Consider the following 22,050-nt stretch of genomic DNA (forward strand, 5'->3'; position numbering starts at 1 on the left):
CGGGGCCCGTTTGCCTACTACTGTTAGTCGACAGCTGTAGAAAATACTGTAGCGGGGCTGCTGAAGCAGTACGCGTGACCCAGGACTGACCGTCGGTGCTGTTTGCTGCGTGGAACCGGCCCTCAAGCGCCATGATAATAAAATAACTAACATCAGTGCCCTGATGAGGAAATGTGAAAGACAGGAAAGATGGCATCGAATCTTAAAAACTTTAGGGCTACAGGTTTGTGAGTACAAGAAACAAACACCTTGGGTATTTTTCAATTAACAATATTTTATTATATTAATAATGGATATATTAATTATTCTGCTAACATTTAACCGATAGGTCATAAATACATGGACAGTTCCCTGACAAATATAAATACCTAGTAGTTGAAGCCAATCTCATTTATATTTAGCAAATTCTTCCCGCAGACCAGATCCTTGACCCCATTTTTACCAACTTGCCCCACTACACGGTCCCTCCACACACACATTATGATTATATTTTCTGAATTGTCATCTACATGAAACAGAGGCCAATTTCACCAATACAGTGCCCTGGGAATGGCACCGGATCAGGGTAAGAGGTGAACATCATATAACAGAAAGAGTGGGCCAAGGGCTCCTGAATTCTTCTCTCTCCATTATCAGGGGGTTGGGGCATTAGAACATATCAGGGCAATGTAATAATTTGGAAGCACACCAAAATTAACACCAGGTCTAAAACAGAGCTTTGAGATTCATGTGTGTCTCAGGGAGAGTCCCGTGAAGTGGGGAGAAGCAGGGATCAGGCAGGACTTGTCGCAGAGACGGCGGCGAGCCTACAGCTTCCTCGGCTGAGTTGACACGAAGCTCTCAGGACACGTGGTGAACCACGGGGGTGACACAAGTGCAGCCGACTGTCACCAGTACCTTTTCCAACCGGAAGGAGTGGGAGCAGCCCCGGGGATCCCTCCGGAGGACGAGCATCTCCTGCTGGATGGCGATGGAGTTCATGGAGACGTCTTCCTGCCCCTGGGCATTGACGCAGCCCAAGTACCTGCACCGCGCCTCTGTGATCTCGGAGGGGAACCGGTGGGGGTCCCGGGTGATGCTGCAGAGGGGGGGGGGGGCAAAGCAGATTGTGAAGCAAGGCAGAGGAAGATGGACAGTGGGTAAGGATACCACGGCACTGGGCGTTCACCTACAGGGGAGGTTCTGGGTAACGCGGGCCTGTCACCCAGCCTTGGCAGCCAGAAAGCCTGGATTTGCCTGCCAAACCCTGGCAGTGGCTTGACTCTCTGAGCCTGAAGTTTCCTCAACTGAGAAACAGACATTCTCATATATCATCCTCTCCTGGGATTGTTGAGAACTTTGGATGATGCACAAGGATATAAAACACTTCTCACCAGGTGTGATGGTGCACGCCTCTAATTTCAATCATTTGGAGGCTGAGATAGGAGGATCGCAGGTTCAAATGCAGCCTCGGCAACTTAGCAGGACCCTCGGCCACTCAGCAAGACCCTGTTTCAAACTAAAATGTAAAATAGGGCTGGAGATGTATATCAGCACCTGGGTTTAATTCCCAATACCACAAAAGTAAGTAAGTAAATTAATAAATCAATACAAAATGTTAGCCCTCGATTCATGATAGATCTTTTAATCCATTTTATGTGCGGTCATTGTTATAATTGTCCTTTACCTAGAGACTGAACATCACTAGATTTCCCAACATAGAATCAATAAAGCCGGATGCTTAGAAAAGAAAACCTAAGACTCATATATCTGTGAATCCAGTACCTTCTCTCAATAGTCGCCTCTGCTTGGAGTCAAAAAGGCAGCAAAGTCAAGGAGCCAGTTTGCCAGGGTATGGGCTCCTGTTAGGGTGGAGTTAGTCAAGGCACTTCTAATGGCCCCTGGAATCTGTTTTCATGCTTACACTTGAGAGTTCATGGGCTTGGTGTTCTAGGATCTATATCTTAAGACAAAAGTCACAACGCTGGACTCTGAAGGTCCCCACCTAGCAGCCACTTCGCACGCTGGCTACACTCCCCAAGTCCCCTCACCCCTCACCTAGAAGGATAATGACTAATCTGAGTGCATCTCCTTAAACTGGCCTTTGTTTCCAACTTCTCTTCACACGGAGGTGATCCAATGGGCTGCTTAAAGAACCCTTTCTTCCAACACAGACAGAGAGTTTGGGAATTCCAACCTGGACTGCACAAAGCAGGAAAAGGTAGGAGTCCAGAAGAACATGGAAGCCAAATACTAGTACCTTCAACCATATGACAGACCTAACCTGAAACCGGGAAAAAACAAAGGAAAAAAAAAGCTGAGCTCCCAAGAAAGTGAAACTTCTCTTAAGAGTAACACAGAGCCCAGCCGGGCATGGTGGTGCACACTTGTAATCCCAGCATTTGGGAGGCTGAGGCAGGAGGATAGCGGTTGCAGGCAGCCTCAGCTACTTAGTGAGGCCTTTTACAACTCAGTGAGACCCTGTTTCAAATTCCAGAATAAAAAAATAGGGCTGGGGATGTAGCTTGGAGATATAATACCCCTGGGTTCCATACCCATTTTTTTATATAATGCATAAAAAGAGCAAACATGGGGGCTTTTTCCTTTACTTATCCTATATATCCAAGTTTTCTGTTTGATGATTAAGCCCACATGTTTTCCAGGGGAGTACGCAGCTCTGTCCCCAGTGCACTTACTTGTAGTCCCATGGGGAGGTGGAGCGGTTCTGGAAGTCGTGGACGATGGGGGCGCCGGAGTTTTGACTGAGGATGCGGATGTCAACCCTCACACTGTTGTCCTCCAGAGGAGGGCAGTTCCCGGGCTTTTGGAGGGCAGCAGCCCCTCCTTTGGGGTTTTTCCGAGCTGCCACCTCCCTCAGGAAGGCGAGTCCCAACACCAACAACAGCAGAGTCTTGACCTGAAAGATCCCGACGCCCAGGTTGTAGTTGGTTAGGCTCTGGTGTGGCTTGCTGGCCTGAGATACCGCATGCTTTAGCTAAGCTAGGCATTTCCATCCTCTTAACGGGACCGGGGCTTCTCTCTAGACCCTACGGCCTCACCTGGAAATGGGAACAGTCATACCTGAAAATACCAGGGTGCCAAACAGAAAACTAACCTCATAAACCTGGTGCTCAAACCCCTCCACAGACTAAGAGCTCCTAAACACAGAGACAGAAAGACGGCAGGGTCTGGGGCTGTGTGTATCTTTGTCCTGGCTTCCTCAGTAAGCCCCCGGTTCCTCTTTTCCCAATTGGATAATAATATTCACTTCATAATAATGTTAAGAAGGGTCAGTGGAATGTTTTATGTGCGGCACTTATATGTCTGTCAAAAACAGAGGTTTAAATAGCTCTTGTTTGTATCTCCAACCTCACAGCCTGCAAAGCTCCACAGATCCCTTCTCCCAGCCATCCCTCCTCTCAGAACACATTGCTCCACCTCGGTTGTTGAGTCCTACCCGCTCAGACGTGGTTCAATTAGAAGTCAGCCAGCCATCATTAAATAATAAAGCTTTTACCATTTATCACACACGCAGCATTTTATATTATCTAGAAATGTAACACTTGTGTCCGTGTCAGATAGACACCCATTAGCTTATAACAGCCAGCAGGTGAATGTGCGTAGTACCCATGTTCCACAAGTCATCCTTGAATGAGTGAGTGAACAGATCTATACAGTTAAATTAGACAGCAGAGTTATGCTCGGTGCATTAAAAAAAAAAAAACATTATGAAACCCAACTACAGCCAAATTCCAATTACCCACGCTAATTGAAAAACGCAGGGCGCTAATGAAGCACAGGAACAGAGAATATAGAAACTATTTCTCCTTAGCGCTGGAACATATGTTTATTTTACTAACATTTAAAATACCGGTTTATCTGATGTCACAGGAATGCACAGAGAAAGAACTCTGAAGATCTAACTGAAAGAAGAGGTAAAAATCTCACAGCCATCCTTTGTCACGACCACTGTTTCTCTCTCACCCGACCATTACCACCCACCCTTTCTATGGGTGGACAAGGCCACCGAATGCTTAAGAGTTGAAGGTAGGTGGTTTCAAGGTTGTTTAGGCTTATACTTTTCAGGCAGAAAAGGTGACTGGACATACCAGTTCAAAATGTTCTCTTTTTACTTTTTATTTTGCAGAATCTGAAGGTAAGAAGTGTTAGGAGTAAATAAAAAAGTCATGGTGTCATCTGAGCATGGCGATGCCTGCCACCTGTAATCCTAGTACTTGGGAAGCTGAGATAGGATCATGGGTTCAAAGACAGCCTTGGCAAGTTACCAAGACTCTCAGCAATCTAGTGAGACTCTGTTTCAAAACCAGAAGTAAAAAGGTCTGGAAGCGTAGCTCAGAGGTAGAATGCCCCTGAGTTCAATCCCTTGTGCCACGCACACAACGAAAGGTCCTGGTGTCAACCTGATGCTCTGAGGTCTCTGATACTAAACTAAGAGTCTTATCAAAGCTTCTCTCACAGCTTTATGGAGCAAACTAGAGTGATTGACAAACATCACCAGCTTTCCTGATAAAAGGCCATGAGACACACAGCACATAAATTCTAACACGGCTGTCACGTTATTTAAAATGCTGTCATGCTGCTCTTTTGACACACATGTTAAGTCTGTACATCTATCTATCTGATACTTCCTATCTGATACTATCTATCTGATACTTTCAGCTAAGAAGTTGAAAGCAAGTCTTGACTCAGAAAAGCCTGAGGCTGATTTTCCTTAAGATAATCAGCCATCTTCGACTTTCATCCCCCACAATCATTCATTCATTAGACGAGTTCTTGACTCTACTGTGTGGTGACTCGGGTCATGAGCTCTAGAGCCAATTGTTGGGGGTCCATAACTCAGATCCCTAACTCTTACTTGATGTGATTCAGTGTCCACCATCAGAAAATGTGGAGATTAAGCCGAGCCTGATGGCGCAATCTTGTCATCCCAGTATTTGGGAGGCTGAGACAGGAAGCTCTCTCGGTTGCCCAGGCTAGCCTTGAACTTGTAATCTTCCTACTTCAGCCTCCTGAGTAGCTGCAATTTCAGGTGTGTACCAACACACCCAGCTATGGTTAGTTAAAAATGATACAGACAACACTTCTTTCCAGAGATGTTCAGAGCATTTTATAGGCTTGCATTCTGTTTTGCCACTTATGAAACAGATACTATTAGATGTCCCTCTAGATGTCCTCTCCTTCTTTAGACAATGAAAGAGAGACCACCAGCGCTGGGTAGCAGACGGATGAAAACATTCTCCTCCTACTTTTGAGCCTGGTTGAGGGGCCATCTGAACACTGGCCTTGGGTTTAGAGATAACTTCAGTCCTCCTCGGGCAGGAATGGGAACCCACCAACTCCTAGGAATTGTGCCAACTACCCATTGAGGATGTCATTCCTGGCCACACTTCCCAATATCTAATTCTGCTCCAATGCCTCTTGATCAGTCACATTTCCTGCTGACAACCCAAAAGATTGCTCTGCAGTAACCAGAAATACAAATGGCTTTGGAGCACAACAACACTCGACAGATTTGCTCTTATACAAAGATTTCCAATTTAGAAATCTTACCTCTGAATCATTCAAAAAGAAGCATTCTGTGCCAGAAAACCTAGATTCATGTCTCGGTTCTTGTGTCTGCAGTATTCAGTGGTGTTAAATAAATTACTTAACTGAGCTTTTGTTCATCTCTATAATGGGAAGAGTAGCCAGGCATGGTGGCATACACTTGTAATACTAGTAACTGAGAGACTGAGACAGGAGGTTCACAGGTTCGAAGCCAGCCTTGGCAACTTAGCAAGGCTCTCAGCAACCTAATGAGACCCTGTTTCCAAATAAGAAATAAAATTGGGCTGGAGGTGTAGCTTGGAGGTATAATGCCTCTGGGTTCAATCCCCAGTACACCAATAATAACAATAACAATAATAGCAACAACAATAATAATGAGAAGAAGAGTAAGCCTTATCTATTTCAGTGGCTTGATGAAAGTTCGGGGTAATAATAGTAATATGAAGCCAGGTGTGGTGATGCACGCCTGTAATCCCAGCATTCGGGCGGCTGAAACAGGAGGATCCGGGTTTGCAGACAGCCTCAGCTACTAAGTGAGGCCTTTGCAACTCAGTGAGACCCTGATTCAAAATAAAGAATAAAAAATAGAGCTGGGGGTATAACTCAGAGGTAGAATGCTCCTGAGCTCCATCCCCAGTACTATTATTATTTTTTACTGTAAAAAATAATAATAGTAAAGCCAGGCATGGTGGCGCACGCTTGTAATCCTCGCGCTTGGGAGGCGGAGACAGGAGGATCACGCAGGTTCAAAGCCAGCCGTGCTGGCTTAAGAGACCCTGTTTCCAAATGAGAAAATATAAAAAATAGGTCTGGGAGTGTAGCCCAGAGGTAGAAGGGTTTCCAGGAAACCCAGTACCACCAAAAATAATAATAATAATAGTAATATGAATATTAATGATTAGCACATCAAATGCTTTCTCTACCTTTATCTAGTGTTGTGTAACTCAGTGTCTAACTAGCTACAAGTTAAGCAGACATAGACCTATTATCGCAGAATAGCGATTCATTGATTCTCAATGATATTAATCTTTCCTTAAAAATGTTATAAAGATGTCAGTAGTAGAAGGAGAAGGAGAAGGAGAAGGAGAAGGAGAAGGAGGAGGAGAAGGAAGAGGAGGAGGAGGAGGAGGAGGAGGAGGAGGAGGAGGAGGAGGAGAGGAGGAGGAGGAGGAGGAGGAGGAGAGGAGGAGGAGGAAGAAGTAGAAGAAGAAGAAGAAGAAGAAGAAGAAGAAGAAGAAGAAGAAGAAGAAGAAGAAGAAGAAGAGGAGGAGGAGGAGGAGGAGGAGGAGGAGGAGGAGGAGGAGGAGGAGGAAGAAGAAGAAGAACTACTAGAGATTGATTTTAGGGGCATTCTATCTCTGAGCTATACCCCTGGCTTGCTTTATTTATTTATTTATTTATTTATTTATTTATTTATTTATTTAGAAATAGGGCCTTGCTAAGTTGATAAGGCTGGCCTTGAAAGCTGCAATCCTCCTGCCTCAGCCTCCCAAGTACTGGGAATACAGGCATGTGCCACCACTCCCAGCTGGGAAAAGCTATTTTTATTCCACTGCACAGCTGAGGAAATTTAAGCACAGGGATAGCAAGCAACTAACCAAAACCCCACGTCCAGCAAGCAGCAGAACGAGGTCTGTCTGACGCCGAAGCCTATGCTCCTAACTACTACACTTGGCTGCACTTCTTGTTATCTCTAAAATAACATACAGATACAAAATAAAAGTGTGGCCGTAGTCATGTGCCGTGAGCCTTTTATGAAATCCAAGCCCTTTTCAGTTGCCGAGCTTGTAAAAGGAGAAGAAAATAAAAGAACTCTCTGAGGTAATACAATGGTCCATGGTTTCCTAAGCCCCATCTTCATGCACCACTGTATTAAATATTTCCCATTAGTCTTGTCTGACTAATGTCAGACAAGAGTCCAGGGAGGCAGGCACATTTCCATCTCACTACTATCTCTCTTGACTCTAAGAGGAATAACATAATGCAAAAAAATAAATAAATAAAAATAAAACAACTGGCTGTCAGAGGGCAGGAAACTGTCCTCCTCTGGGAGCTGCCCAAAAGTTGAACTCCGGGTGATTTCACTTTCTCCATTCACTTCTATAGTCTTGGGAGAGTCACTAGACTGCTTGGGGCTAGAGCCATGTTTGTTTAAATTTATATGTACGTATCCCTTGGAGGACTGGCCGAGCTCCCACCATGAAATAAGAGTTTTAGGCCAACCTAATTCCATACACAATAAGCGGCCACAGGAGAGAGTGCCAACCAGCAGTGATCCCCAGGACTTCATATCCTATAACCACTTGGGCAGAACCCGTCAGGCAAGGAGTTAAGAGTTTGCACCCCATTATAACTTTTCTAGTCCTATTTTCTTTCTGTCTACCAGACAAGAGCCAGTCAGCTTTGTTTTTTAAAGAAAGAGTTTTTTTAAAGACTCTAGTGAAGCCCAATTCCCTAGCTATCTGCCTTTGTGAAAACCTAGGCGTTGTTATCCTTGCACCGGAAATAGCGCTACTCACCAAGGCTGGACCTCGCAGGCTGGTCATGGCCCTTCCCTTCTGGCTGCTTGCTCTGCGCAGGGAGCTCTTCCTGGTGTCGTGTCCCTGGGTACGCCTGTGTGTGTCGACGGGGGTACCTGTCAGTTTTATAGCAATCACTGTCCTTGTTTCGATTGACCCGCTTACTGTCTTTAAGTTGTGGTTGACCCAGAGTTACTGACTAATGCAGTTTTTTTTTTTTTCTATTCCACTTCCTGAAGGGGAACCAAAGGGGAGACACTTTGTATGACGGAAAAAGGACCAAATCTGCTGCTGCTACCCTGCTTCCACCCCCCCCCCGCCCCTTACTCTCAAATGATAGTGAAATCCTTAACTAATTCACTACAGAGATGAGCGACACATGAATTCCTGTCATGATCTTCTAGGCTTTTCCACAAATTGCCAACACCCCTTGTCACACGTTTTGTTCTAGTTTCTAGTCACGCAATAAGAACCACGATTTAAACAGGAGATAAGTCTTCCTTACAAGACTTCGTATTAAACAAGATTACTTTTAGCCCCATTTTATGGGTGGGGGGAAAAAAGCCAAAGAAATGGATGACCTCAGAGGAAGATTCTGAAATTTATCACCAGCTAATTGGTCCCCCTGAACCAATTCTTTTTTTTAACTCTAGGATTAGATTCCTACTGGTACTTACTAATAGTCATTTTTCATATAACATTATCTTGGGTATCTCTGCGGATCGCTTTTTAATAAGATGAATTAACAAGTAGAAGTTTTTAATTGCTCTGAAGTGTAATTTTAAATGACCTGCAAAGCTAATTTTGTCTAAGTTCAGTTCAGGTCAACAAACGTTTATTAAGCACATGCTATATACCAGGCATTATACCTGGGCGGGGGGGGGATACACAGACATTTTCAAAAAAACAGTAACCTGTTCTTTTAAAACCACTTTTAAGCCGGGCGTGGTGGCGCACACTTGTAATCTCAGCATTCGGGAGGCTGAGACAGGAGGATTGTGGTTCGCAGCCAGCCTCAGCTACTACTTAAGTGAGGCCCTTTGCAAATCAGTGAGACCCTGTTTCAAAATAAAGAATAAAAAATAGGGCTGGGGGTGTAGCTTGGAGGTAGAATGCCCCTGGGTTCCATTCCCAGTAACACACACACACACACACACACACACACTCATACACACACAACACTTTTAAAGTTATGCATGCTCTTTTCAAAAAGCAGAACATATTTTAGCTATACAAAATTATTTCTCTCTGTTAACATGTTTTAACAACTTTTCTCCATTTTCCTTAAGGAAATTGAAGAGACAGCTGTTCTTAGTCTGTTGAAAAGACCTCCAAAACTGATCAAACGCTGTGCCCCTGGGTCTTTTGTCCACTTCCCCGCTCCGTGCCTATGGAGTCCTCTCTGCACCCCTCCTCTAAGACATCAGTCAGAAATTCAACTCCTACAAGCAGACCATCTCACCACATCCCTTCCTCCTGGCCTCTGAGGTTATATTTCATCTATCTTTTTTTTTTAATACTGGGGATTGAACCTAGAGCCATTCTACCTTCAATCTATGCCCCTAGTCCAGTTTTATTTATTTATTTGGAAACAGGGTCTCACTAGGTTTCTTAGAGCCTCGCTATGTTCCAGAGAATGGCTTGGAACCTGTGATCCTCCCGTCTCAGCCTCCTAAGTACTGGGATGCCACCTGGATTATGGTTCCTCTTTCTCATGCATGCCTATTTGTATGTTTTAGGATGTTCCCTAGGGTCTTCATGGATTTGGAGTAACTTTACCCTCTCCTCAATAATCTCTACAACTTCTTTCTCTAAATACTCCCAAATGCAGAATCTAAATTAAAACAATGTATTTTCTATGCAAAAACAGACTCAAGACAAGTCCCCTAGCCAGACTGAAGTCCCAAAGCCCATCTTCTAGAGAATTCTACGTCCTTACCAGGTGTGACTTTCTGTGCACACCATGAAACCGGCCTCGTGAATCAAAAGGTATGTGTTGGCTTTTGTCTCTGATTGTATCATTTCTGCTACCAAAGCAAAATATGAAAAAGGCCTTAAACCTGGAATAAATTGGTGGTCTCCATTCAGAGCCACACTGCAACGCACAAAAGAATACATCAGCCATGTTGAAAGAAAGAATACATCAGCCACGTTCTAGTGCCAGAACTAGAAGGCTTTCTGGGTGGCAGGGGAGAGCCCCTTCTGACTTCTACCTCCAGTCCTTCAGTCACAGTTTGCCCCTCAGAGTACAAATAACCATCTTATCAGGATGTCAAATGAGTAACTGGATATCACCAAGCTCAAACAGAACCAAGATAGCCATTATCGAGCACTATGTAAATAATTTAAATCTCGCACTACTGCCAGAGCACAGTCACACACACGTGCTCTGCTGTGACTGGCTTTTGTCTTTGTGACACACAGCTGCCCTGGTGAAGGCACTCCACCCGCGATCCACGCCGTCACCAGCCAGAGTGTCAGCAGTGCACTGAGACTCCATTTGACGTGCTGACATCCCACGCCAAGAGCCCCCAGGAAGAAGCACCGATTCATCTGTCATTCCAGAAATGAGAGGCACACGGCCTCACACAGGTAAGGCTACAGCTGGTGACGCATTCACACCAGCGAGTCGCCATGCCCACCCATGAGCTTGGCGCTGCACCGTGTGCCTGTTGAGGCCACTATTGCAGGTGACGGTGTGTAGGTTCATTAGCTTAAGTTCTAGTTATGAAAAGAAAATGAGCGCACACACATTAACCAATGAGACTGATGATAACAGGGACTTGTTGGGGATATTGATGGTATAAATGTACATATTTAGTTTTACAAAACTTCAAGAGAAGCGGGGCATGGTGGCACATGCTTGTAATCCCCGCGCTTGGGAGGCTGAGACAGGAGGATCGCACAGGTTCGTAGCCAGCCTCAGCGACTTAGTGAGACCCTGTTTCCAAACAAAGTATAAAATAGGCTTGGGAGTATAGCCCGGAGATAGAAAAGCCCCTGGGTTCCACCCCCAGAACCACACACACAAAAATAACTTCAAGAGGTTTTATCCTTATACCAAAAAAAAAAAAAGGTGAATCTAATCAAGATGTGCTACCATAACACACCAATATAGCTGAAGATACAGAATTGATGGCTGGGAGGAAGGTGTTACCATAACAAAAGTTTCAGCAGGGCATTATGTCTGTGCTGGGCCAAAGGAAGAAAAATAAAAATGTTATCTTGCCAAGCATGGTGGCGCACGCTTGTAATCCCAGCATTCGGGAGGCTGAGACAGGAGGATCGCGGTTTTTGGCCAGCCTCAGCTACTTAGTGGAGCCCTTTGCAACTCAATGAGACCCAGTTTCAAAATAAAGAATAAAAAATAGGGCTGGGGGTGTAGCTCGGAGGTAGAAGGTCCCTGGGTTCCTTCCTCGGAACTGCAAAAAAAAATTATACACACACACACACACACACACACACACACACACACTATCTGAAAAAGAAGAAGGGTGGGGATGTAGTTCAAAGCAGACTACTTGCCTAGCAAATGTGCAAGGTCCTGGGTTTAATCCCCAGCACAGGAAGGAAGGAAGGAGACCATCGAGGAGAGACATGGGCTTTATCATTTCTGTTACCTTGGACCTTTTTGGAAGTACAAAGAGAGAGCTTATTTCAGAGTAGAAAAAGAGGAACTACCAAACCCATAAAACTTTTCAGGAATTCGAGTCGGCCTTGGGGAGCAGTCAGGAATGATGGTAGTAACAGCTCCTAGGAGCCAAGATGACTGGTGAACTTCTAAAAGTCTTGAGTCTGATATTCAAATTATCTTCATGTCTATATCGTGCTCTGATTTTCTTGATATCCGAGTCAAAGGTAAAATTCTTTACATACAAAATAGTTTTGTTTTTGTTTTTTTGTGGTGCTGGGGATGGAACCCAGAGGCTTTTTAACCTTTGGGCTACACTCCCAGACCTATTTTCTATTTTATTTGGAAACAGGGTCTCACTATGTTGCTGAGAGCCTCACTAAGTAGCTGAGGCTGGCTTCGAACCTGCGCGATCCTCCTGTCTCAGCCTCCCAAGAGCTGGAATTGGAAGTGTGCGCCACCATGCCCGCCTTTTACATCCAAAACAGGCTTGCGATATGTATGGTCATGGGGCCCCGTGATGTGGAGCAGCGCTGAGGAGGACAGCAAGCGCAGCTCAGCACTGGCCCGCGCCCCGCAAGCTGCGGGGAGCTCGCTGGCCAGGCACTGGGCCCAGGACCAGCGACACCCAGCTTGGTAATAGAGGTCCCCTCCGGCCCCTACTCCACACCTACCAAATCACTGTATTTTCACATGATGCCCAAGTGATTCATATCCCATGCAAGTCTGAGATGCTCGGCACTAGGATCATTAGAAAAAGAAATGTCAGGCGTCCCAGAAAACGGCAACGGGGTTCACTGAACGCATTACATTTTCTGAAAATGAGAAATGAACAATCGAGTGTCCTTGAACGGCTGTTGGGGTAAGAAAATAGTAAACCTGAAATCCAGGGGGTTCACTTCCTTTGAGCTAAGAACCACACCTGCCCTCCCAATATCTGGAAGGTTCTTCGGCCAACACGGAGGTGAGGCGTATACAAGGCAGCCGGGCTGTTCTATGCCAAGATTCCGCAGTGGCCTGGGAGCGGTGGCTCATCCTGGGAACTGCAGGCCCTGCAGACGCACTTACTCAGCGCCAGCCCCATTTCCTGCCTTGAGGTGGATGTAATTAGTCAACACCCGGGCCAGGGTGCGATGCCTGGGGAAAGCCCAGCTGAGCGTCTGTGGAACACTGTCGAATTTTCCTGGCTTCCTCCCACCAGAGTTTCTCCTCAGCTTCTTTTTACCAGGGTTATGCAGGCACCCGGGGTCAGCAAATTCTGCCCCTGTACTTTCCCCCCAAAATCATTCTACTGGTAACTAATAAAATTTTAGGGTGGTGGGTTGGGATGGAAAGTCAGGCCCAGAGGATGATGTTTCACTCCATTCTTATCCCTAGATGAAATTACCAGTTTCTTATGTCTGGGCCCAAATGTCATGCTGATCCCCACCCTAATTATTAAAGACTGCTTTCTCAAACCTTTCATGAGGCAAATTCAATTATTTATTTATTTATTTATTTTGGTGGTACTAAGGGTGGAACCCAGGAGCTTTTCTACCTCCGGGCTATACTCCCAGACCTATTTTATATTTTATTTGGAAACAGGGTCTAAGTTGCCGAGAGCCTCACTAAGTAGCCAAGGCTGGCTTCGAACCTGTGCGATCCTCCTGTCTCAGCCTCCCAAGCGCAGGGATTACAAGCGTGCGCCCCCACGCCTGGCACAGATTCATTGATTAAAGACCACTTTCCCAAACCTTCTGGGAGGTAAATTCAATTGTCAGTTTTTGCTCCACAAAACATTTTGTACTTCTGAGTCCTCGCCCTCTCTCGGTTGGTTTCTCATCCCTGGGATGACCACTCTGTTCCCTCTGCTCCTCTGGGTTCTCCCCCGACTCCAGCCTTTTCCACCACATCTGTTTCTATTCAAAATCCACTTGTGAGCCAGGCATGGTGATGCACGCTTGGAATCCCAGTACTTGGGAGGCTGAGACAGGAGGATGGCAGGTTTGAGGCCTTCCACAACGTAGTGAAACCACTTTAAATCAAGTAGGGCTGGGAGCGTAGCTCAAAGCTAGGCTCACAAAATCCACATCGTGTCTTTCCAGTAACACGCACGAAATCTACTTGTGTCTTTCCCTCGTCTGAACTCTCAGCTTACTCTCCTGACGATTCATTTAGCCGTTAACCAGAGACAACTTCCTACCTGCCCGCTTAAATGGCTATTGGTGTGGGCTTTGGCTTTTTAAGTTTTCGAGTGTTTGTTCCTAATCTTCTTTCTGGATCTTGAACTCTTCACTTGGGCTTTTTCGTGTTCCCACCACTCCTACGCCCCTAGCAAATTATTTGATCCATAGTGAACATTCAATAAAAGTCACCTGGTTTGACATCAAGACTGTAATTTATTGTTCCTTTCAATTCTTAATATATCAGGTAAGTTGGAGATACTTAGGAGAAAACTTACAGGCACAGAACAGTATTTCCAAATATTTGCAAGTTTCTCCAAAGGAAGAGGACTTGGCCTGTCGTTGGAAGGTCACATCGAGGTTTGATCTGGTGATTCCCCTGGCGGTGATGTTCAGGGGATGGGGCACGCACTAGGGGTTTTGGACTAGGCAAATTCTTTGGTCTCTTCGAATTTTAGGATCCTACGGAAACCAAAAAGAAAAAGAAAAGGAAAAAGAGAGGGAAAGCTGAGAGAGAGAGAAGGAAAAGAAGGAGGAGGGGAGAGAAGAGGAGGAAGAAGACTGCCGTGGGGGAATGTATGTAAGTGTGCAAATGTGCACATGGGTGTATGGGTGGGATAATGTAGCTTCTGTCCCCATCTTCAGCTTTCCCCCTCTTTCTATGGAAAAGAATCACATAGTTCCAATCATTAAAAATTCTAGGTGCCATAGCTACATACGATTCCAGATTAAAATAAGAATAAAAGGGATAAAAGGAAGACCAAGAAGAGCACGGAGGTGACACTTCTGAGAAATGTGTCACTTTCACTCCGGCGTGGATGTGACTCAGAATGGTGATTCTCAGGTTCCCCTAATTGGGGTAGAAATGCCAGCGGGTACAGGACGCAACGGGCTTCCTGTGATGACAGCCTTCATCTTTGCAGAGGCGAGGGTTTGAATGGTGTGCAAATCAGAAGGAAATAAAAAGAAGCCACCTGGAAAGGAAAAGTAGAACCCGGGCATCCTCCTCCTGCCATCTGGGCTCTCGGAGCAGAAGGCAAGGGCTTCCGATCACGTGGGGCTCATTCCACTGGTCTCCCTGCTCCATTTGACCCCAGGCGAGGTCAAAGGAAGAGGGTGAGAAAGGACATCAGAGAAAAAATAGACTAGGAGAAGGTTCTTGGCCACGCAGACCCCACCACTTAATAAAGCTAGAGAAAAGGCTTCCTAGAGACTGTGTGTTATTTATGCAAGCTTTATGGTAAGCAAATAACTCAGAAAAGAATGCCACTGGGTACCCTACAGTGCACCCCTAGACCTGGCGCTCAGCCATCAAGGCAGGCGAGACATCTCGCCTTTGATGTGCACTCCATCACAGACTTCAGAAGCTCCCCAGATCTTTGGAAATCATCTGGTCCATCCTCCCTAGATTCCCACCACCACCTTGGGCTGAGGTTGGAGGCTGAATTACTTTCTTACTGATAGCCACAAGTGGAGAGACTCCAGCTACCACTAAGGGGATCCCTCTTTCAAACTCTTCCTGGGCCATTTTTCCTTGGTCTAGCCTTAATAACTTTTTTTTTTTTTTTTTTTTGGTGGTACTGCAGGTGGAACCCAGAGGCTTTCTACCTCCGGACTATACTCCCAGACCTTTTTTCATAGTTTTATTTGGAAACAGGGTCTCACTAAGTTGCTGAGAGCCTCACTAAGTTGCTGAGGCTGGCTTCGAACCCGTGCGATCCTCCTGTCTCAGCCTCCCAAGGGCGGGGATGACAAGTGTGCGCCACCACGCCCGGCTAACATTAATAACTTTTTAACAAAATGCTAACAAGAGAGGAAAGTGGTTATATTAATAACCATACATTGTAGACAAAGCATACAAATCATAAAGCATTCCATGAACTTTTTTTTATTTGATTCCCACCAAAATCCCATGAGATTATGATAAATTTCTCCATAGCATAAATTAAGAAATTGAGATCTAAAGAGCTCCAGGGTGCTGGGCACAGGCAGTGGCGCACACCTGTAATCTCAGTGACTAGGGAGACAGAGACAAGAAGATTGCAAGTTCGAGGCCAGCTTGGGCAGCTTAGAGATCCTAGCTCAAAATAAAAAATACAAAGGTCTAAGAGCTCAGTGGTAGTGTCCCTGGGTTCAGTCCCTCAGTACTTGGAAAATAAGTAAGTAAAAAGTACATGAAAATTGTCCAAAGCCACACAGCTATTAAAAAGCAGAGCTGAAATCCAAACAAAAGTCTTCTGACTCCAAGCCCAGAGAAGGAAAACTCATGTTCCTGAGTTGCGAGCTGTAAAATATAGGGAACGGGTGCTCGCATGGTGGAAAGGTGGGGGCTTGTCAGAGGATCAGACTTACAAAGACAGCGGTATCTTCCAAGTGTCTGGGATTGGGGACAAGACACCTGAGCACCTCTTCCTGCTCTCTGAAAATGATGAGACACAAAACCAGCCTTTGTCTTTTTGATTCTGAGTGCCTTTGAGCCTTCACACATTATCTTATATGCATTTACCTTTGCATTAACCAAATAAATGGAAACAAAATTAGGCCAAGTAGTTTTGATGACAGCTCTTTAGAAACCTTAGTCTGCCAATTTTTTACCTCTAGTTCTGAAAGATTATTTAATGATGAAAAGTCGCCTTTTCTACACTTGCTATATGTTAAGAATATGAAGCCACTTTCCTAACTCTGAATCGCAGATAGTATTGAATAGCAAACATCAGTCATTGCTGAAAAGGTTTATTTGCCCTTGGGCCAGATTCCTAACATTGCTGAGAGTGCCAGCCTCTGGGGAAGGTCTTGATTTTATCTCTGAACACTGGTACCATGCTAACCAACCTTGAGTTCTCTGTTCTAGAGTTGTAGAAAGGATGATAGACCTGGAAATAATTTAAACACAGGCAAGGCTTTATTAAAAATTTCTGCTCAAGCCAGGACAGAGACCCAGGCTGGCTCGGCAGAGGACAGAGGAGGATGCTTTTGTGGCTTCTGCAGGGTAGGGAGGAAGTCTGTCTCTTGACGTCACCGCAGGGAGAGGTGGGATTTCAGTTGGCCTGAGCTGTTTCTCATGTGTCGCAGGTATCCTTACCATAATAAGACTCCACCTAGGGGAGTGCGTTTTACTATAAAAAGGTAATGTGGGCTCCTGTGGGGACTGTTCTGTACATGTGTCTGCCTGTCACCACCTGGAGTTGCCCTTATCATCTGGAAAAGTCTCTAATATTTCCAGAGCTGACCACAGAACCGTAGAAGACTGAGCTGACTTCCCCAGCCCCCATCTCCTGGTGTGTTATCTCACTCCGTGAGCTTGAAGACTGACTCTCCTTCTATCTCCTAATTTTCCAATATGGATATAAACCCCCTTTGACTGAGAACTAGCTAACTAGCTGGCTAATTGCCCCTGAGAGATGTTTCCTGAATCCTGAGGGATTTTTCTGGGGAGGAATTCCAGACTGTGTCATCCACAGACCCCCCATTCCTCACACTAGACTCCATGGTCATGTCCACCAGGGGCAATCATGGCTTTAGCTCTGACCCCACTGACAGCAGGGTGCTCCCAGCGTGGGACGAGCCAAGACAGTCCTGGGTGAGTCCAGCTGTGAGACCATGAGGATATCCTCTAAGGTTCTGGGCGTATCCCCTTCTATATAACTGGGACCTTAAAATCCGCATCATAGGACTGTAGGGAAAATGTAGTGAGCTGATTTATATGGTGCTTGTACAGCGCAGCGTGGCCACGCTTTCTTGTCTAATCACCGAGTGCATTAACTTGCTGCTTCTGGACATCGGCTTAGTTGGGAGCTTGGGCGCTATATTCATCATCCCAGGTTTACTCGAATTTGCTTGACTATTCACTGTGCATTAGACTTAAATGTGACATGAAAATGCTTGCATTTCCTCTGAAATCCAAAATTTCAGAAACATCCTTTGTCCCTAAATCCCTTTGGACTCTTGCTTGTTATCCTCAATTCCAATAATCTGGAGCTGGCTGATATAACTGGATATATTATGGGATTTCATTCTTTGTGTGTGTGTGTGTGTGTGTGTGTGTGTGTGTGTGGTACTGGGGATGGAATCCAGAGACCTTCTACCTTTTGGGATACACTGCCAGGCCTATTTTATCTTTTTATTTGGAAAAAGGGTCTCACTAAGGTGCTGAGAACCTAAGTAGCTAAGGCTGACTTCGAACCCATGCGATCCTCCCGTCTCAGCCTCCCAAGTACTGGGATTGCAATACAAACATGCACCACCATGCCCAGCTGGATGTCACTCTTAAACTAAATTTAAAGTTCACGAAAAATAAGTTATAGCAGTTACCTTAGTGTGGTAATTTTTTGTTCTCTATTTTTCTAGATATTCCATGTTGTTTTATTAGTCATGATACTTTTTAAATAAAACTATGGAGTGAAATTCCAACCTTTTGCTGTTTGGGGGATTTTATCAGGCTCCTTTTAGCTCTTACTCTGGAATCCTTCCACTTAAATTACTAGAATAGCGGTTCTTTATACAACATGGCAAGAGCTGACCTTTCTATTGCAGGGTTAAGTGGTGGTACTTGAAGGTAGAAAGGTTTAGCTTGCTACAATAAGTAGCTGCTGAGAGAACCATTATCAGAATGGTAACTCTCAGCAGAGGCTAATATCCTCCTACAGGCTGTAAGAAAACACTCGGGATTTAATAGTAAAAATACTCAAGAAAAGTGTTTAGAATAGTAATTCTCTCCCTTGAGGACAGGCTAAAGAGAACGAGCTGGAATTACATGCTGGTTAATAATGGACCAGCCAGAACCCAAGACTCATTGCTAAGGCACCAGACCTGAAAAAGTTAACTAGGTCTATATTTCAGCAAGTTAAAATTAATTCTGTTCTGAGATCATTCTAGGAACTCAGTAAAATCCCTTGAGATCATCGGAAACATCCTGGGGTGCTACGAACAGAATAGGAAGCGTACAGATCATTGCCTTTAACGGGAGTAGTAAGCCCTCTGTGTCCACAGGCTCCTCATCTGTGGATCAGACATTCGATTTCAACCATTTAATTGAAAATATTCCAAGTGTACAGATTCTGCCCCTTATTACTCCCTAAACAATACTGTATATCATCTGTTTATACAGCATCGAAATTATAATTTTTTTTTTCGGTATTGGGGATTGAACCCAGGGGTCATCCCACCTCCAAGCTACACCCCCAGCCCCATTTTATCCTTTATTTTGAAACGGGATCTCACTTAGTTGTGAAGCCTCACAAACTGCTGAGGCTGATCACAAACCTGCGATCCTCCTGTCTGTCTCCCAAGTACTGGGATTACAAGACAAGCGTGCGCCACCATGCCCAGCTTTAGGTATGAGTAATTAAGAGATGACTTCACTTATGAGAGGGCAGGCATGGTGGTACACACATGTAATCCCTGTACTTGGGAGGCTGAGACAGGAGGCTCAAAGATTCCTCAGTGATGTAGTGAAGACTCCCAGCAATCTAGCAAGACCCTGTTTCAAAATAAAACAAAACAAGGCTAAGGGTATAGCTTGGAGGTAGAATGTGCCTGGGTTCGATTCCTGGTGCCACAAAAAATAAAATATATAAGAGATTGTAACTAAGTTATATACAAATACTGGGGTACCCTCAGATGTTGGTATCTCTAGTGACTACTGAAGAATGACTATTTAACAAGGTGATAAAAGAGCCATCTGACCCACCTCTCCAAGCAGCCAGACTCAGGTTCGATCCAGCAGTGCCAGGGCAGATTCATGGAGGACTGGCATCAAGTTAAGAGCCACCTCCACTACCAGAAGGAATTCAGAGGCCACCAATTTGACCACTCCTTCTCTAGACAAGGAAACCGTGGGCTTCCCTCTAAGGACGTGGCTGCCTCGCCTGGCACAGAACTCAGCTACGGTCAGAAAAGGAACCGAATGGGCCAGTGCAGGGCTCATGTGCCTGGGCTAGCCAGCTGCTCTCTGGCGAGATTCTGGGTAATCGGTATAAAATGCTCTACCTCCCCACTTCCAGAAAGCTCAGGAGTTAGAGGAGAGAGGATGGCAGGATGGGGAAGAACTTCCAGACCTGTTACTAGGACTGAGTGCCCGAGGTAACCAGCATGCGGGGGACTTCGGTGAACCTCACCTCAGACAGTGGGGTCCTTAGGACAACTGGCGTCATTTGAACACTCAGGAGAAATGAGAAGGAAATAACCGGCTAAATGACCCTGCCTCGCAAGGTTCTTGTAACACTATCCACACTGGGCAGAAAATCCCAGTCCTAGAAAGAAAGCTCAAGAACCTACCGTCACAAGCTGGAGGTGAGGGTCTTCCCTATGCGATGGGTAGGGCGGAGCCACACTGGCGGCAGGAGAGGAACCACCAAGTGGAATGGCAGAGAAGAGAGGAATTCAAGAACCCATGGGTGAAATCAACCATTTTAGTTTGTCTGCTGTGGGGTAGGACTGGGTGGAAGCCAGGGCTTTGCAGACGCCCTGAAAACTATAGCAATGATACTACTGCCATGGGTTAGTCCTGCCAGGCAGGTGCTTGCCACACACTCTCCCACTTAGAGCTCACAAGCATTCAACAAGAGAGGATGGGAGGAAAGGGAAGGTGCTGAGACACGAAACTACATTATACAAGAACATGCACAAATTACACAACAATAAACCCCACTTTTATGTACAATCATAATGCATCAATACAAAAGGCAAAAAGTAAAAATGCAAAGTTGCATTGATATTTCTAAATTATGTTGAAATTAACATTTTGGATATATTGGGTTAAATAAACAACCTTGTTATTTCTATTATACTTTTATCGGTGCTAAATCAAGTTGGTAGTAGACCTTGTTCTTTTTTAAAAGGCATTCTATAAGGCAGTAATTTATTCCTGTTTTGTAGCCAAAATAATGAACAGTTCAAAATTCACTGGAAGTTACTTAGTAAGTGGCAGAGACTGAGTCGCAGCAACTCTCCAAATTCACCATTTTGAAAACTACCCTTTCACACTGACACTTCATTTATTCACGAGGAAAAGAATAAGGTACTATCGTTTAAGATAGAAAAATTTCCTCTTTAGTCTAAGCTTCAAAAATTAATTTTTAACTATTTCAGATGCTACCAACTAAATGTAATGTAACTTCCCCTTCAGAACGAAGCCCATAGATAAGCTAGTGATTCCTGATAAATCTGGGTCAGCGGGTGGCGACAGCCATCCCCTCGGGCGCGGCTGGCTTGCCAGTAAAGCGCCGGCATGGGCACCTCCTCTGGTTTCTGACTCAGGCCCTGCAGAAATTTCTTAGCAATGAGCAAGAACCTGCCTTTAAATGCTTAGCAACTTCTTTTTGTTGCTACAAGTGGGGAAACTACACATTCAAGTTTCTTAAAACTAATTGTAAAGAGTCGCTGAATTCCTAAAAGTGAGGTTAATTTGATTAACATCGACCGTGGGCCTAGGGTTATAACTCGGTGGTAGAACACTTGTCTTGCCTGCACAAGGCAAAGACCTGGGTTTGATCCCCAGCACGGCAAAATAAATAAATAAATAAATAAAAAGTGTCGGTTGAACAGTCTTCTATCTTTATTTTGGGCTAGCTGGAAGAGAGCTAAAATGAGTGGTCAGCGAGGTAAATCTGGTATCGCCAAAATGACAGGTGCCCTTACCTCCCTGCTCTGGGACTGTTTCCACAGAGGTGAAGTCTCTCTCTGGACTCCCCAAAACCCTTAGACTTTTTTTTCTTGCATGTGTGGTACTGGAGATTGAACCCGGAGGTACCCTACCTCGGAACCACACCTCCAGCCCTAATTTATTTTTTTAAAATAAGAGCCAGGCGTGGTGGCGCACGCTTGTAATCCCCACGCTTGGGAGGCCGAGACAGAAGGATCACGCAGGTTCGAAGCCAGCCTCAGCTACTTAGTGAGTCTCTCAGCAACTTAGTGAGACCCTGTTTCCGAATAAAATATAAAATAGGTCTGAGAGTTAGCCTGGAGGTAGAAAGCCTCTGGGTTTCACCCCAAGTACCACCAAAAAAAATAAAATAAAATAAGGTGTCACTAAGTTGCTGAGGCTTGTCTCAAACCTACAATCCTCCTATGTTAACATACCAAACACTAGTACAGGCAAGCGCTACTACACCCAGCTCCTAGGTTTTCTTCAGAGCAGGATCCCAGCAAAGCCCCACCCTCCTGACAGGCTCTCAACTCCTGCAGCTTACTG

The 22,050-nt window shown here is 45.1% G+C and overlaps 1 protein-coding gene across 1 annotated transcript; it reads right to left on the bottom strand.

The window, feature by feature from the left end:
- Positions 1-840: 840 nt before the first annotated feature.
- IL17F (interleukin 17F) lies at positions 841-10,702 on the bottom strand (the record flags this gene model as incomplete). The annotated part of the gene is made up of 5 exons (XM_080700063.1): positions 841-1,078; positions 2,676-2,948; positions 3,039-3,060; positions 8,067-8,234; positions 10,669-10,702. The coding sequence occupies 5 exons, from the start codon at positions 10,700-10,702 to the stop codon at positions 841-843; spliced, it is 735 nt and encodes a 244-aa protein (XP_080556189.1).
- Between the last annotated feature and the right edge of the window lie 11,348 nt (positions 10,703-22,050).

Source organism: Muscardinus avellanarius, assembly GCF_963383645.1.
Source record: "Muscardinus avellanarius genome assembly, chromosome: 8".
Classification (NCBI taxonomy): Eukaryota; Metazoa; Chordata; class Mammalia; order Rodentia; family Gliridae; genus Muscardinus; species Muscardinus avellanarius.